This window comes from Xenopus tropicalis, chromosome 4 (genome assembly GCF_000004195.4).
Source record: "Xenopus tropicalis strain Nigerian chromosome 4, UCB_Xtro_10.0, whole genome shotgun sequence".
In the NCBI taxonomy this organism is placed as follows: Eukaryota; Metazoa; Chordata; class Amphibia; order Anura; family Pipidae; genus Xenopus; species Xenopus tropicalis.
The window spans coordinates 132,043,609-132,061,898 of NC_030680.2; the positions used below are offsets into that span (position 1 = coordinate 132,043,609).

At 46.3% G+C, this 18,290-nt stretch overlaps 1 protein-coding gene across 10 annotated transcripts in view; it reads right to left on the bottom strand.

Moving 5' to 3' along the window:
• Positions 1-6,316: 6,316 nt before the first annotated feature.
• tmcc1 (transmembrane and coiled-coil domain family 1) overlaps positions 6,317-18,290 on the bottom strand; it is an 85,468-nt gene continuing 73,494 nt past the window's right edge. For 7 of the 10 annotated variants that reach the window (XM_012960655.3, XM_012960654.3, XM_018092939.2 and 4 more), the window contains 4 exons: positions 12,588-12,848; positions 10,847-11,538; positions 8,520-8,655; positions 6,317-8,147 (listed from right to left, as the gene is read on the bottom strand). In XM_012960655.3, coding sequence (XP_012816109.1) covers positions 7,833-8,147; positions 8,520-8,655; positions 10,847-11,538; positions 12,588-12,848 — 1,404 coding nt within the window. In that variant the 3' untranslated portion in view covers positions 6,317-7,832. 10 annotated transcript variants of the gene reach the window in all.

Below are 18,290 nucleotides of genomic sequence, written 5' to 3' on the forward strand. Positions count from 1 at the left end.
CCGTTATTGACCCGGACACCCCGGTTTTCGGAAGGGCTTTCCCTTTTTAGCAGTGTAAAATCTGAAAAGGAAAAGAAGCCAGAAGAGCAATCTGAGCAACATCACATTCAGTTGTTTGGATGGTGTACATGTAAAAAATGAAGCAAGAAGGGGTGGGACCCTTATTATCACGGGGGGGGAACGGGGAAAAAGCAGAAATTTTGAACTCTTATTTTTTATCTCTATACATCTGAGGTGCCAGCTAATGAAGGATTCCCTTTTACTAGACCCAGTTCTAGTAATTTAGCTACTGACACATGGGTCACTCGGGAGGGAATTCAAAAGAGACTTGAAAATGTGAAGGTAAACAAAGGTCCAGGGCCGGATGGGATTCATCCCAGGGTATTTAACAAGTTTAGCTCTGTGATTGCCAAACCTCTTGCTAATTGCTAATGTGGTGCCGTTATTTAAAAAGGGATCCCGTTCTCAGCCTGAAAACTATAGGCCTGTTAGTCTGACATCAGTAGTAGGAAAGCTTCTGGAAGGGGTAATAAGGGATAGGATAGATGAATACATTGCAGTTCACAATACTATTAGTTTGTGCCAGCATAGTTTTATGCGTAACAGATCTTGCCAGACTAATTTAGTTGCCTTTTATGAGGAGGTGAGCAGGAACCTTGATGCTGGAATGGCAGTTGATGTCATCTACTTGGACTTTGCTAAAGCGTTTGATACAGTACCTCACAGAAGGTTAATGATCAAATTAAGGAATATTGGCCTATAATATAATATTTGTAATTGGATAGAGAACTGGCTGAAGGATAGAGTACAAAGAGCGGTGGTAAATGGAACATTTTCTAATTGGACCGGTGTGGTTAGTTAGTGTTCCATGCAGGATGCTGCCGCTTTGCAGAGCGATTTGACAAAATTGGAAAACTGGGCAGCAAACTGGAAAATGAGGTTCAATGTGATAAGTGCAAAGTTATGCATTTTGGTAGAAATAATAGAAATGTGAGTTATACACTAAATGGTAGTGTGTTGGATCCTTAATGGAGAAGGATCTGGGGGGTTTTGTAGATAACAAGTTGTCTAATTCCAGGCAGTGTCATGGGGTCTGTATGTGAGTGGATAGATAGGTCAGTATGGGTCTGTATGTGAGTGGATAGATAGGTCAGTGTGGGTCTGTATGTGAGTGGATAGATAGGTCAGTATGGGTCTGTATGTGAGTGGATAGATAGGTCAGTATGGGTCTGTATGTGAGTGTATAGATAGGTCAGTGTGGGTCTGTATGTGAGTGGATAGATAGGTCAGTATGGGTCTGTATGTGAGTGTATAGATAGGTCAGTATGGGTCTGTATGTGAGTGGATAGATAGGTCAGTGTGGGTCTGTATGTGAGTGGATAGATAGGTCAGTATGGGTCTGTATGTGAGTGGATAGATAGGTCAGTATGGGTCTGTATGTGAGTGTATAGATAGGTCAGTATGGGTCTGTATGTGAGTGGATAGATAGGTCAGTGTGGGTCTGTATGTGAGTGGATAGATAGGTCAGTATGGGTCTGTATGTGAGAGGATAGATAGGTCAGTATGGGTCTGTATGTGAGTGTATAGATAGGTCAGTGTGGGTCTGTATGTGAGTGTATAGATAGGTCAGTGTGGGTCTGTATGTGAGTGTATAGATAGGTCAGTATGGGTCTGTAAGTGAGTGGATAGATAGGTCAGTATGGGTCTGTAAGTGAGTGGATAGATAGGTCAGTGTGGGTCTGTATGTGAGTGGATAGATAGGTCAGTATGGGTCTGTATGTGAGTGGATAGATAGGTCAGTATGGGTCTGTATGTGAGTGGATAGGTCAGTGTGGGTCTGTATGTGAGTGGATAGATAGGTCAGTGTGGGTCTGTATGTGAGTGTATAGATAGGTCAGTATGGGTCTGTATGTGAGTGGATAGATAGGTCAGTATGGGTCTGTATGTGAGTGGATAGGTCAGTGTGGGTCTGTAAGTGAGTGGATAGATAGGTCAGTGTGGGTCTGTATGTGAGTGTATAGATAGGTCAGTGTGGGTCTGTATGTGAGTGGATAGATAGGTCAGTATGGGTCTGTATGTGAGTGGATAGGTCAGTGTGGGTCTGTATGTGAGTGGATAGATAGGTCAGTGTGGGTCTGTATGTGAGTGTATAGATAGGTCAGTATGGGTCTGTATGTGAGTGTATAGATAGGTCAGTGTGGGTCTGTATGTGAGTGGATAGATAGGTCAGTATGGGTCTGTATGTGAGTGGATAGATAGGTCAGTATGGGTCTGTATGTGAGTGGATAGATAGGTCAGTATGGGTCTGTAAGTGAGTGGATAGATAGGTCAGTATGGGTCTGTATGTGAGTATATAGATAGGTCAGTGTGGGTCTGTATGTGAGTGGATAGATAGGTCAGTATGGGTCTGTATGCGAGTGGATAGATAGGTCAGTATGGGTCTGTATGTGAGTATATAGATAGGTCAGTGTGGGTCTGTATGTGAGTGGATAGATAGGTCAGTATGGGTCTGTATGTGAGTGGATAGATAGGTCAGTATGGGTCTGTATGTGAGGGGATAGATAGGTCAGTGTGGGTCTGTATGTGAGTGTATAGATAGGTCAGTGTGGGTCTGTATGTATGTGAGTGTATAGATCAGTATGGGTCTGTATGTGAGTGGATAGATAGGTCAGTGTGGGTCTGTATGTATGTGAGTGTATAGATCAGTATGGGTCTGTATGTGAGTGGATAGGTCAGTATGGGTCTGTGTGTGAGTGGATAGATAGGTCAGTATGGGTCTGTATGTGAGTGGATAGATAGGTCAGTATGGGTCTGTATGTGAGTGTATAGATAGGTCAGTATGGGTCTGTATGTGAGTGGATAGATGGGTCAGTATGGGTCTGTATGTGAGTGGATAGATAGGTCAGTATGGGTCTGTATGTGAGTGGATAGATAGGTCAGTATGGGTCTGTATGTGAGAGGATAGATAGGTCAGTATGGGTCTGTATGTGAGTGTATAGATAGGTCAGTGTGGGTCTGTATGTGAGTGGATAGATAGGTCAGTGTGGGTCTGTATGTGAGTGTATAGATAGGTCAGTATGGGTCTGTATGTGAGTGTATAGATAGGTCAGTATGGGTCTGTAAGTGAGTGGATAGATAGGTCAGTGTGGGTCTGTATGTGAGTGGATAGATAGGTCAGTATGGGTCTGTATGTGAGTGGATAGGTCAGTGTGGGTCTGTATGTGAGTGGATAGATAGGTCAGTGTGGGTCTGTATGTGAGTGTATAGATAGGTCAGTATGGGTCTGTATGTGAGTGTATAGATAGGTCAGTGTGGGTCTGTATGTGAGTGGATAGATAGGTCAGTATGGGTCTGTAAGTGAGTGGATAGATAGGTCAGTATGGGTCTGTATGTGAGTATATAGATAGGTCAGTGTGGGTCTGTATGTGAGTGGATAGATAGGTCAGTATGGGTCTGTATGCGAGTGGATAGATAGGTCAGTATGGGTCTGTATGTGAGTATATAGATAGGTCAGTGTGGGTCTGTATGTGAGTGGATAGATAGGTCAGTATGGGTCTGTATGTGAGTGGATAGATAGGTCAGTATGGGTCTGTATGTGAGGGGATAGATAGGTCAGTGTGGGTCTGTATGTGAGTGTATAGATAGGTCAGTGTGGGTCTGTATGTATGTGAGTGTATAGATAGGTCAGTATGGGTCTGTATGTGAGTGGATAGATAGGTCAGTGTGGGTCTGTATGTATGTGAGTGTATAGATAGGTCAGTATGGGTCTGTATGTGAGTGGATAGGTCAGTATGGGTCTGTGTGTGAGTGGATAGATAGGTCAGTATGGGTCTGTATGTGAGTGGATAGATAGGTCAGTATGGGTCTGTATGTGAGTGTATAGATAGGTCAGTATGGGTCTGTATGTGAGGGGATAGATAGGTCAGTATGGATCTGTATGTGAGTGGATAGATAGGTCAGTATGGGTCTGTATGTGAGTGGATAGATAGGTCAGTATGGGTCTGTATGTGAGTGTATAGATAGGTCAGTGTGGGTCTGTATGTGAGTGGATAGATAGGTCAGTATGGGTCTGTATGTGAGTGTATAGATAGGTCAGTATGGGTCTGTATGTGAGTGGATAGATAGGTCAGTATGGGTCTGTATGTGAGTGGATAGATAGGTCAGTATGGGTCTGTATGTGAGTGTATAGATAGGTCAGTGTGGGTCTGTATGTGAGTGGATAGATGGGTCAGTATGGGTCTGTATGTGAGTGGATAGATAGGTCAGTATGGGTCTGTATGTGAGTGGATAGATAGGTCAGTGTGGGTCTGTATGTGAGTGTATAGATAGGTCAGTGTGGGTCTGTATGTGAGTGGATAGATAGGTCAGTATGGGTCTGTATGTGAGTGTATAGATAGGTCAGTGTGGGTCTGTATGTGAGTGGATAGATAGGTCAGTATGGGTCTGTATGTGAGTGGATAGATAGGTCAGTATGGGTCTGTATGTGAGTGGATAGGTCAGTATGGGTCTGTATGTGAGTGGATAGATAGGTCAGTGTGGGTCTGTATGTGAGTGGATAGATAGGTCAGTATGGGTCTGTATGTGAGTGTATAGATAGGTCAGTATGGGTCTGTATGTGAGTGTATAGATAGGTCAGTGTGGGTCTGTATGTGAGTGGATAGATAGGTCAGTATGGGTCTGTATGTGAGTGGATAGATAGGTCAGTATGGGTCTGTATGTGAGTGGATAGGTCAGTATGGGTCTGTATGTGAGTGGATAGATAGGTCAGTGTGGGTCTGTATGTGAGTGGATAGATAGGTCAGTATGGGTCTGTATGTGAGTGGATAGATAGGTCAGTATGGGTCTGTATGTGAGTGGATAGATAGGTCAGTATGGGTCTGTATGTGAGTTTATAGATAGGTCAGTGTGGGTCTGTATGTGAGTGGATAGATAGGTCAGTATGGGTCTGTATGTGAGTGGATAGATAGGTCAGTATGGGTCTGTATGTGAGTGGATAGATAGGTCAGTGTGGGTCTGTATGTGAGTGGATAGATAGGTCAGTGTGGGTCTGTATGTGAGTGGATAGATAGGTCAGTGTGGGTCTGTATGTGAGTGGATAGATAGGTCAGTATGGGTCTGTATGTGAGTGTATAGATAGGTCAGTATGGGTCTGTATGTGAGTGGATAGATAGGTCAGTGTGGGTCTGTATGTGAGTGGATAGATAGGTCAGTGTGGGTCTGTATGTGAGTGGATAGATAGGTCAGTATGGGTCTGTATGTGAGTGTATAGATAGGTCAGTATGGGTCTGTATGTGAGTGGATAGATAGGTCAGTGTGGGTCTGTATGTGAGTGGATAGATAGGTCAGTGTGGGTCTGTATATGAGTGGATAGATAGGTCAGTGTGGGTCTGTATGAGTGTATAGATAGGTCAGTGTGGGTCTGTATGTGAGTGGATAGATAGGTCAGTATGGGTCTGTATGTGAGTGGATAGATAGGTCAGTGTGGGTCTGTATGTGAGTGGATAGATAGGTCAGTGTGGGTCTGTATGTGAGTGGATAGATAGGTCAGTATGGGTCTGTATGTGAGTGGATAGATAGGTCAGTGTGGGTCTGTATGTGAGTGGATAGATAGGTCAGTGTGGGTCTGTATGTGAGTGTATAGATAGGTCAGTATGGGTCTGTATGTGAGTGTATAGACAGGTCAGTATACAGTAGATTTGTGGGTGCTGGGTTTACTTGGAAGGGTTGAACTTGATGGACTCTGGTCTTTTTTCAACCCTATGTAACAATATCCGTAGGGTGCTGCCGTACATATATGCAACACCCTGGCAGATGGAAAGAGGACTGAAGCCCAGTCTGGGGAGCAAGGAGGCTCCAACTATTAAATAATGTAAAGCTGGGGATTTAGTTGCCCTTTAAAGGGGTAGTTCACCTTTAAGTTAACTTTCAGAATGTTCAATTCTAAGCAACTTTTCCAAATAGTCTTCATTCTTTGTTATTTACAGATTATTAATTATTTGCCTTCTTGTTCCAGACCCTTTCCAGCTTTCAAATGGGGGTCACTGACCCCGGCATCCAAAAACTATTGCTTTGCGAGGCTACAATTTTATTATTGTTACTTTTTATACCTATATTTTTCATCTTAGGTCCACTCCTGTTCATCTATCAGTCTCTCATTCAAACCACTCCCTGGTTGCTAAGGTAACTTGGTTCCTAGCAACCAGATAGCTGCTGAAAATCCAAACTGGAAAGATGTTGAACAAAAAGTGAAACTACTAAAATATTACAATACACATAAACCCCCCAGGCAAGAGAAAAACCACATGGAAACACAGAGTTTGTCTAAAAACATGACTGTTTTTATTCAATGAGCCCTCTCCTTTCACTCCAAATAATATTAATTAAAATATTAAACAAGATATAACAAACCTCCATGGCGCGGCGCCGGAGGGAACACTTACAGTAAGGACACTGTACCAAACGAGTGCTGCTTCCTAAATATCCACTCCGCGGGCACAGCGCCCCCGTGTGGATCTCAGCAGCACAAGCAGACTTTTCAAAGTGCGCCCAATGGATGCCCTTTCCTGCCGGGGGAGCCTGGCTGTGTGACGTGGGCCCCCGGGCAGGCAAAGAGCAAACTGCTACTTATAAAAAAAAAAAAAAGAAAAAAGAAAAAAACCCCCAACCTTTTCTCTAAAAGAGTGATGAGAAATACTGCGCTTGCTAATTAATCATGTGATTACCCTAGGGTGGGGGGGGGGGGGGTGATGCCATTAAGGCTTTAAGATGCAGAGAGATCACTAGCGAGCGGAGTGACTCCATTAAGACCCAAGGAAGAAGTGCAGTGATCTCCCTGCCCTCTTTGTTTCTCTGAGTGACTTTCCTGATAGAGAGAACCTCATTGGCTACAAATCAGATCCCTCGCTCAGGAAAGGAGTGAAGTTAAAGGACCATTGGCCGTAGTAAGGAATGTGCGGCTGTAACAAATGCAGGGATCTGTTATAGGCCCCCCTACAGCAGATAAATAGTTACAAAGGTAGAGGCTGTGGAAAAAAGTAGAAGTTCAGAGTTCCAGTGTAAAGGCAGTTGCCCTTTAACCCATTCATCTCAACCCGACCTACAAAACAAAAACATAAAACCCCCAAAAGGTCTGAGATGATCCCTCCCCGAAGAACGGAAGCAATAAGGCACTTGGAAGAGTTGATCTTCTCTGGGTTAGAGGATGGCAGGAGCAAGTTGGAAAGTGCCTTATTGCCACAAATGTGTCCCATTTGATGTCTAGGCTCTGAAGGAATCCCAGCATGCCACACTGCACTTACAGCCGACTCCGGGTACAAATCCTGAAGGCACAAATCTGGGGCCAGGGGGTGGAATTGCTAGAAGGGAGGGGGATTTCAGGACTTGGGGGAGCTGAAATCCTAAACACATTTTGGGGAGAAACCTGTATTGCAGCAGCAGCAGCAGCAGTCCTTCAGTAGGGGGAGAAGCCCAATAACGACACATTTTAAGTCTCCAAAATCCTTCCATACAATGTAAACAATGCACTCTGGCAACCCCCCCTCCTTGCGTACCCCAATACACACTCTCTTTGCAGGGGAGGGCTCAATATTACAGCTACAGGGGTGGAGTGCCATAAGGTGCTCGCCACATCCCTCCGTGCTTGAGACTGTAAGGCATGGGGGGGTTTGTACTGGCAGTACCCAAACTAATATAAAGCCTAGGACACAAGCAAAGGCTCTGAGGAACTGCTGTCCCCTGCGATACCAACAAGATGGCGGATTCTGCAGGAGACCTACAGAGCCTTCCGTCTGGACTCCCATGTGGTTTCCTAGTTCATTGCAGGCCGAGTCCAGTTATCTTGGAGGGGACAGTAGTTGTTCCAGGTGCACAGAGAAAGAATCCCAGTGTTTCCAGAGAATAGCAGCCACCAGAACCAGGAGCAGAGTTCCAATCGTCCGGCCACGCGTCTTCAGCAAGGGCACCACGCAGTTGGCCACAGTAGACACAAAGACAAGTACAACTGCCATAAGTGCCAATAGGATGTTGATGAGTTTGCCCAGCAAGTTTCTGGCAGTGGCATTTTCTAGACCCTCCAGCTGAACCACCTGCTGTTGCTGCTGCTGGAGCTCCATCTTGGAGATTCGCGTCTGGCAGGCCTCCAGTGCTTCCTGTAGAGCAGAAGAAACACAGCGCTGTCAGGTGAAGGCCACAGGCCAAAAAGCCACTATCTAGACATTGGTTATCATACTTCTATTTAGTTTTACACCCTCTTGAAGGTACAATTTTGGTTGGGCCAATTGAAGGTCCAACCTTTGGGTACAAACATAAGGCATTTTGGTATATCAGTGATTCTGCTGTAATTCCAAGATCTAGGACCACAAATCCCACCCCAACTGACCCTCAAACTGGGCTTTCAGGTACAAGAGCAACTGGTCATTCTTTTCAATTCTCATCCTACTAGTTTTTCAGGTTGAGCCCCTCAGCCACTGCTCCAAGCCCCCACGAGGGGCAGCCTTATAGTAAGGGAAGCACTCTCTCACCTGAATATCTCTTGCTCTCTCGTACGACTGATAGGCAATCTTCTCCTCCATGCTGGCAAGCTCCTGCTTCAGATTGAGGATCTCGTTCTGGTGCAGCTCTGTCAGATCATTCAGCTGTTCTTCTAGTCGCTCACACCTGGATTATAGAGGGGACCAGTTTAGTATAAATGAGAGGGGCCACTTTCAGAAAAACATGAACACTGACATTGGCAACTGCGCACTTAGTATTTATATACTTGAACATATCAAGCCTTACATTCAGTTTGCACTAAGAGACAATGTGTGGGCCGTGCATTGCATATTTATTTATAGTTATTCTCCTTCCTCTAAGCACTACAGGTGCCCATACACAGCCAAATACTGGGTGCTGCCTTATCAGTGGCTTAAACCCATTAGCCAGTGACTGATAAAGATCCCCAGTGGTGAACTAACAGATTGGGCAGTAAATAGTGTGCAATTTGGCCATATTACAGTCATCCACAGTTACTTACTGTAAAAGCAATTTGTGTGTAACTATCTCCTGTGCATTACAATGGTCATCCACCTCTCTGTGTATGTGTGGCTATACCCCATACTCCCTCCTGTGCCCTACAATGTATCCATCCCTGTGCGTATATGTGTCTATACCCTATACCAGAGGTCCCCAACCTTTTTAACCTGTGAGCAACATTTAAATATAAAAAAGTTGGGGAGCAACACAAGCATTGAAAAAGTTCCTGGGGGTACCAAATAACAGCTGTCGTTGGTTATTTGTAGCACCTGTGTGCTACTGGCAGCCTACAGTAGGCTGTGTTTGGTAGTACCCATGGTCATTATGCCTCTAAAACTTGCCTCCAAGTTAGAAATTCAAGAATAAAGAACTGGTTTGAGGCCACTGGGAGCAACATCCAAGGGGTCAGGGAGCAACATGTTGCTTGTGAACCACTGGTTGGGGATGACTGCCCTATACTCTCCTGTGCCCTATACTCTCTTCTGTGCCCTATAATGTACCCATCCCTCTGCGTGTCACTATACCTCATACATGAAGTGCTCTGTGCTGCTTCAGTGACAACCTTTCTGCGCTTGACAAGAAGTGAACCGCACCCTGAATACTTACCTGGCCTAATGATATTACGGGGGATCCCTGCGACAAGGCGTTTCCCAAATTTGTTGTTAATGCTGTAATTCCCCCATTGAGTCAGTAGAGGGAGTGCCAGCATCATGTAACTACAGCATTCTCTGAGCATGAGCTGCCACAATTTAAAGAATTAAATATTCATGCAGGTTTAATTACAGGAGATATCACCTGTCCACAACCAATACCCATATACTTCAGCTGACCAGGTTCTAGGGGACACTGGGCCAGACAAAGGGTGAGGTTTTGGGAGCTGTAGTTCAGCAATAGCTGTAGAGCTATGTCAGTTACCTCACAAGCAACAAGCAGGGGCAAGAAGCCTGACAGACCTGTTTTTTTGCACATTCACACATCATAACCCACTCAGTATAAATGTTATATTATTAGAATCCAGAAACACAACGCATTCCAGTAGGAACAGCCAACTTATTCCTCTCTGGCTGATGTTCAACTACAACTGACAAACCTCCATCTTGTTACATAACAGCTGCAAGGCTGCATGTTTTCCAATCATCTCTCAGGAACTTGAACATATGCATACATTCAAGTGCTGTGCTAATTCCAAATAAAATATTTAAATGGCTGTAGGAAGTACTGGGGGTGGCAACAAGCCCCCCGAATGTCAGCTAAGGGGCGTATTTATAAACATTGGAGATCACTGGTGATGTTGCCATTAGCAACCAATCAGATCTTTGTTTTGGTTTTCTAATTTGTAGGTGACCATTCAATCCATTTGCTGATTGGTTGCTACAGGCAACATCACCAGTGACGTGTGTCTCCAACGTTAATAAATAAGCCTCAAAGTGTCCCGGAGCGGATCTTCTCCCGATATCCCCACCTACGGGTGGGCAATATTGGGCTAATTCAGGCTAATTCAGTGGTTTTGGCCCTGGGGCCAAACGATGGAATTAGAACCTCGGGTATAGGCGCAGTCGGTTCAGGGAACCGCATCAACAAGCCAATGTGGTCCCCGATCCGACAAAACTTTTAAACCTGACCGATCGATATCTGCCCGATTTCAAACCAGATATCAGTCAGGCAAGATCGTCGTTAGTGCCCATACACGGGCCGATAAGCTGCAGAGTTGGTCTAAGGGACCGATATCGGCAGCTAGAATCGGCCCATGTATGGCCACCTTTAGTCAGTCACCCCTGGAAGCCTATAAATACCAATAATTGCAGTTCCCCTGTGTCCGCTGGCTGCAGTCACTTACCTGAACCTCTCCTCCTGTAGGGACTGTAAGATGTAGGAATAATCTCTCTGGTACTGGCTCTTCAGCCCTTCCAAAGACTCTTCCAACTGGCCCTGGGCTTCCCGAATTTCCTGGATTTCGTGCAACACAACATCGAAGCCTGTCAGTGCCTGTGTATCCAAGGTGTTTGTCCGGGAGCTGCCTGCTCCGCCGCCGCCCCCACCTTGCCCCCCACTAGTGCTGTTTGCTCCAAAAGATCCTGATGTTGCGCTGGAACAGTCCTCCTCACTTCCATATTTGGGACTGGCCTGAAGCATATTCCCCAAACCCTTCCCAGGAGCCAAGTCATCCCCCTGTAGGGTGGAAAGAATGGAAGGATCATCCAGGGAGGCAATGTTGTCACTGCTGCCGAATCGGTTGCGCAGTAGAGAGGCTATTTCTCTGGGCTTGGACACCACGGCGCCAGCAGCAGAATGAGTGGCCTGTGAGATGCTGGACAACCCTCCCCTGACACTGTCCACCACCCCCTCGCTGAATCCTGTCACTCGCGCCCCCACATCCTTTAGCCCCTGGTGCATGTCCCGGAACACATCCTTGGGCTGCCGCGCAATGCCATTCTGCTCCACCTCGCGCAGCTTGCGCCGATAGTGCTCCAGCTTCTTCTGCAGCTGCAGAATGTTCTGCGACGACTTCTGGTTCTTCTTCTCAAACACCTGACAAAGAAGAGAGCCAGTCAGAGCGGGTCATGCAGGAGACTAATCTGGGTGCCATGAGTAGGGGGGAAAGAGATATAGGTACGAGAGCAAGTGGGTACAACCACCCAACCAACTCTGATGTCACCAAACCGACAGGGAGGGAGGGGCTTTAGTAAATAAATGACTGCAGCAGCATTTGACCAGGGCAGGTTGTCAGAGAGGGAGATGCAGTGGGGAGGATGCTGAGCAGCCACGGGACCAGCCACTACTGGCCAAACCTCAAAATCCATGTATATAAGGAAAGGAGGATGTGCAAGAATATAAGCAAAGCGATTACCCTGCTGCTTAATCATGAGTCCCCAGATGTTACTGGACCACAACTCCCAGAATTCTTTAGTGTGTCTGGAAGTTAAAGCGGACTGGAAGTTGTAGTCCAGCAACACTTGTCCCCCACCATCAAGAACAGCTTCTTAGGGAGTCACTGTCCATATCACACTATATATTAATTGTAAGTTGAACTTCCCCTTTAATGGGGATATTAAGAGGTAATGTATGCAGAAAGACGTAGTTCAGCAACACCAGGGATTGGTTCTTAAAGTAACACCGCTGGATATACCTTTTGACAGCAGCAGCCCATAAGTGGACCCTCCAGGGAGAATCAGGCTTTATACTGCAAACTAACCGTAGCATTCCAGGTACCCACAGAAAAAAAACACTTTATTCATAAAGGCTAACAAGCCTGATGTGTTCTCTCTGCTGCCATACACTTACTCACAGGCTGCGTACAGTTGTGCTTTATTCATGTTCCGATTGCTGGAGGCACTAAACAAATTTGTATTTCTAGCTCTGGAAAGAAGCTAGCGGTGCATCATGGTCAATAAAGGGGATAAAAACCTCATTTAAATTCCACTTGCAGCCCTAGCTTTTGCAAGTGGGCATCTCAAACTTTAATGGAAGTTTTGACCACCGCTGCCCACTGCCCGGTGTGTGCCACTGGCCTTAAACTGTAAAGAATGTTTATGTCCTCTTTAATAACCTAAAATGAGTTAAGTGCGTGCAGTTCTCACCTGCTTGATGCGGGCGCCCTGCTGCCGGTCAGCATTGTTGGCCAGCTTTAGGTACTCGGCTACGTTGTCATCTCTCGCCGTCTGCTCAATTTTGATTTGCTCCGTCAGTTTGAGGATCTTCTGCTGCAGCTGCAAGATGGCTGCTTTGGTTCGCTGCGGATCTGGGGTTCCGTCAACTGCGTCAGTGCTGAGCATCCCGTCTGCGCCCGAGGACACCATGCTGGACGCCTGGGAGAGGTTGCCCCCTTCCAGCCGGTCGAGCTGCAGGAGAAAAAAAAACAGCTATGGTTAAACACTGACAATTAGTTATATACAGTTCACATAAACCAATGCAAACAAAGGGACGAGGACCCCCCCCCCCCTACTAAACTGGGTATAAACACAATGGAAACTCTGTTTATATAATGTTAAACTCAGTATAACCAATGAGAATCCCCTTAAAACTGCATAATAAAAGCAGACTGCCATCAGGCAGGGGTTAGGCAGTGCTCATGGGAAGGGAAGGCAAAATCACGGAAAGGCTGATTTAAGAACGAAACACCCAGCAGCCTTGAATAGATATCTAGGGGTATTTGAGTTCATGGCAGCCCTGCTGCTGAGCCGTCTAAGCTACCACAGCAGAGACGGGGTTAATCCTCTGTGTTTAACAGACAGCACAATCATTGCTTTAGGGAGGGGGTAAGATTTTCTTGTCCCCCATCCTGTGTAATCCGTAAATCCCTGTGGTGGTCAGTGGTCAGGAGTTTGCATGAGGGATTAGAGGTACCAGGGCCTTCCTTCCCTACAAACAATGACCCATTCTTAGTGGTCAGAAGAGGCCCTGTGTGAAGCCCCTGTCCCAGTAACGGGGGGGGGGGGGGGGGCAGAGATCTGGGTCTCTGGTGGGTCATGTGCTTCTGCTTAATCCCCCCCCTGAAATGCCTGTCACACTCTCTCATTGATTGCAATGGCAGTTTATATGGGGTAACATAGAGGATATGTAGCAGATGGGTATGAAGCATTATTGCACAGGGCAATTAGTACTTACAATAAGGGCATTTATTGCTAGCCGGGCACTAAGCACTCGGCTCTAGCTACCGACACAACTGCCTACAGGGCATCACGCGCTGCTCAGATACGTATTATTACTGCATTATAGACACGGTTCTTCAGTTTGTGGCCCACAACCTGTTACTATAGGTTTCCAAACTGTGGCGCTGCCCCAGCCAGGGGAGCCCGAAGTACTAGGGGCCCAGGGGGAGATCACTAACTCAAGAATCCTGTAATAAAAATGTGAGCAGTTACAGGGCAGTCATTAAGGCTCCAATCCTCTGTCTTCAGAAGGAGGCACAGGACTGACCTAAGGGCAGAATTTTCTGTACACTAGAGTGCAAGCCTGTGGGTCCTTCTCTATACACTAGAGTGCAAGCCTGTGGGTCCTTCTCTATACACTAGAGTGCAAGCCTGTGGGTCCTTCTCTATACACTAGAGTGCAAGCCTGTGGGTCCTTCTCTATACACTAGAGTGCAAGCCTGTGGGTCCTTCTCTATACACTAGAGTGCAAGCCTGTGGGCCCTTTTCTGTACACTAGAGTGCAAGCCTGTGGGTCAATCTCTGTACACTTGAGTGCAAGCCTGTGGGTCCTTCTCTGTACACTAGAGTGCAAGCCTGTGGGTCCTTCTCTGTACACTAAAGTGCAAGCCTGTGGGTCCTTCTCTGTACACTAGAGTGCAAGCTTGTGGCTACTTCTTTGTACACTAGAGTGCAAGCCTGTGGGTCCTTCTCTGTACACTAAAGTGCAAGCCTGTGGGTCCTTCTCTGTACACTAGAGTGCAAGCTTGTGGGTCCTCTATACACTAGAGTGCAAGCTTGTGGGTCCTCTATACACTAGAGTGCATGCCTGTGGGTCCTTCCCTGTACACTAGAGTGCAAGCTTGTGGCTACTTCTCTGTACACTAGAGTGCAAGCCTGTGGGTCCTTCTCTGTACACTAGAGTGCAAGCTTGTGGGTCCTCTATACACTAGAGTGCAAGCCTGTGGGTCCTCTATACACTAGAGTGCAAGCCTGTGGGTCCTCTATACACTAGAGTGCAAGCCTGTGGGTCCTTCTCTATACACTAGAGTGCAAGCTTGTGGGTCCTCTATACACTAGAGTGCAAGCCTGTGGGTCCTTCTCTATACACTTGAGTGCAAGCTTGTGGGTCCTCTATACACTAGAGTGCAAGTCTGTGGGTCCTTCTCTGTACACTAGAGTGCAAGCCTGTGGGTCCTTCTCTGTACACTAGAGTGCAAGCCTGTGGGTCCTTCTCTATACACTAGAGTGCAAGCCTGTGGGTCCTTCTCTGTACACTAGAGTGCAAGCCTGTGGGTCCTTCTCTGTACACTAGAGTGCAAGCCTGTGGGTCCTTCTCTGTACACTAGAGTGCAAGCCTGTGGGTCATTTATACAGCAGGATATCTAGGCATCTATGGATTATTCTGCACATACCTTGCACTGATGTAACACCAGGGTCAGAGACTACATGGAGACTAGCAGTGGCCAATACTTGGCAATAAGAAATAAATGAAGCAGAGCAGTGCATGTACTATGGGGGCAATAAGCAGCACTATCTGCCTCTCTATCTATAGGATCTGTTTGTGCCTCTCTGATATCTGCCTCACACACACACACATCATTTTAACTTTGAATTTCAGCATTAGCCCGCCCCACCATGCTGTGCCCCCTTTAGCAATGCCCTGACTGGCCCACATCAACTTGCCCTCACTAAATGACTACATACTACTACTATGCCCACTGCTATAAATATATAAAAAGTGAATAGCTCAGCCCCCTATCCACAGGACGCTCAGTCAGGGCAGCCGGCACAGTGAGTGCACTGGGGAGCTGCAGGGTTCTGCTGGCAGTGCCGTACTGACCCTAGGTGCAGCCCAGTAACCCCATGTCCTGCTCACATTACAGGACTAATCCTCTTTGAGTGCACACATGCAGCAGCACCGGTTCGTGGGCACACTGAATGCACAGCTGCCGCACACACACCACAAGCTCTATCCCTATGGGTTCCTATGAGCAGAGCCCATCTCTCACCTCCTGCTTGCGTAGCCTCAGTATTTGCTCCCAGTGCATGTCTATTTTCTCTCACCTCCTGCATGCCTCAGCTCTCAGCTGCTCCCCGGCCACTGCCGAGAGGTATGGCACCACCTGAAACTGTCACTCAGGGGGATGAGTCCTTGGCCCCTCCTCTGTGGGCGGAGCTAAGCATGGGAAGTGCTGACCTAACCCCTTCACTGCCAGAGGGAACGCGCTGTCTGGCCAGTGGTTCTAATTGACATCCTTGGTATTTACTAAGTGCACAGCAACACCTACAACTAATCATAGAAGCCTGCAGCCACGTGATCATTTATAGCCTTCGTCACAGACTAAACAGCAGCGTATGGGATTTTATAAAATAATTATATGCCTATTTTTAATTAGATGACACAAGGAGAGACTCACCAGAGACAAGTAATTACAAGCCTAACATACACTATATATATATATATATATATATATATATATATATATATATATATATATATATATATATATATATATATATATATATATATATATATATATATATATATATATATACACATACATATATATATATATACACATACACACACACACACACACACACACATACAAAGCTTTAGGTAAAAGCAGTATAAAATCACCTTCCATAAAGAGCCAGTCTACTCTATGTGCTAACATTATTTAGCCTTTATTACTATGAAGCTGACATGTCTTGCAGCAGATCTCCCTAAGTCCCTGTCCAGCAGAGCTTGCAATCTAAAGGTGGCCATACACGCACCGATATTATCGTACGAAACCTCGTTTCGTACGATAATCGGTGCGTGTATGGCATGTCGGCGAGTCGACCGATATCGCAGGAAGCTGCCAATATCGGACGACTCGCCGATCGGACAAGTTTGAAAATTTTGATCGGGCGCCATAGAAGGCGCCTGACCAAAATTCTCCCTTCAGAGCTGAATCGGCAGAAGGAGGTAGAAATCCTATTGTTTCTACCTCCTTATCTGCCGATTCAGCCCTGAATGGTGTGTGGCGGATCTTACGATGTTTCGTGCGACCGATGGTCGTACGAAACATCGTCAGATCGCCACGTGTATGGCCACCTTAAGGTGCATTCACATAAACCCTATGGGCAATTCATTTTGGTAGAAGGGAGATTACAAGGGGTACCACTGCATTATTCAGTACTGGGCCTGACCCACCCTCCACGCACAAGTCTGCCCAAGAAATGTTACCCCCAACCACAACTGTGCACAATCTCCAATAAAAAGGAACGTTAAGCACATTACTATTCGCTGTGTGTTTACAGTAAACATTCAGTTAATGGTTCTTGTTGGGGCAATGCTTGTTTCCATAATGTTTTCTTATTGGGGCATAAACTTAACTTTGCTTTCTTGAAAGAATACAGTATGGGTGCAACACCTCTACTCCATGGGGGGCACCCAGTGCCCAGTCTGTCTGTTGCCACATAAGTGGGCTTGCAAGTCTGGGCTTGTAAATCTGTGGGTTCTGGCAAATGCCAGAGGGGCTGCTGTAAGATGCCACAGACAGTTACTATTTATTGGGCTGGTGGGGGGGCTGTTTGGGCCTCTGGGTACTTGAAATGCCAGGGACTATTTGGAATCCCATTCCAGACCAGAAGTGCTTATGGTGGAAGAAAGCCTAGTAAGACTCATGTGGCTGTACAGGGGGGCAACTTTTTCTATGGGGTCTTTGTGTTCCCAGGGTACAGGAATCAACATATTTTCTGCTGGGCTCCAATCCTATTATGTATTGTGCGGGGAGAACAATTTGTGTGATTTCAGGTTTAATCCCGTTACGCAGTGTGTCCCAAGCAATGTGTCCATTCAGGGGGTATAATGCCGTTACACAATGGGCAAGCAGGCCACGTCCTGGGGCTACTGGAGTGAAACAAAAGGTAGTTGTGGGGTTCCAATCCAGTTGTTGCACGGGGTGTAGGGGAGGAAGCGGCTCGGTGCTGGGGGTTTAAAGCACGAGGCTGCGGCTCTGGGAAGGCTCTTGTTGCACAAGTGGGTGAAAGTTTAACCGGCAGTGACCCCTCTGCTTGGGATTTCTTGGAGAGTTTATTTTAGTCTGGGCCTGTGGATGGCTGAGTGCCTGCCAACCTGCCCTTCCTTTTGTGCAGAGCCGCTTCATTCAGCATTTTTCAGCCTGATAAGCCCTATGGAGTGTACTTCAGCCATGCCCTGATAACACACTCCAGAGCTTGCCAATGAGAATTGGCATCCAGCTGTTCCTCAACTACAGCTTAGCCAGCGTCCCCGTGAGGATTCTGGGAGCTGTAGTTCAGCTAGAACCTGTGGCACTGTGTGTACAGTTGGGCCGGTGACAGAATATTCTTTATGCACATTTTGCACCAGCCCTGTGTTAACAATATCCCAATGATTTACAACAGGGGGCACATTATTCATTATTTATATACATATACATACATACATACATACATACACATACAATGGTAATGTTGCACATCCTACAATTTAAAGGGCAAGTTTGGGCACACAAGACAAGTTAAACTATACAAGCTGATGCACCCCATCATGGCAGCATCACTTTTAAAAGGGTGGTTCTCCTTTAAGTTAAATTTTAGTATGTTATAGAATTGCCTATTTTAAGCAACTTTTTTTAAGCA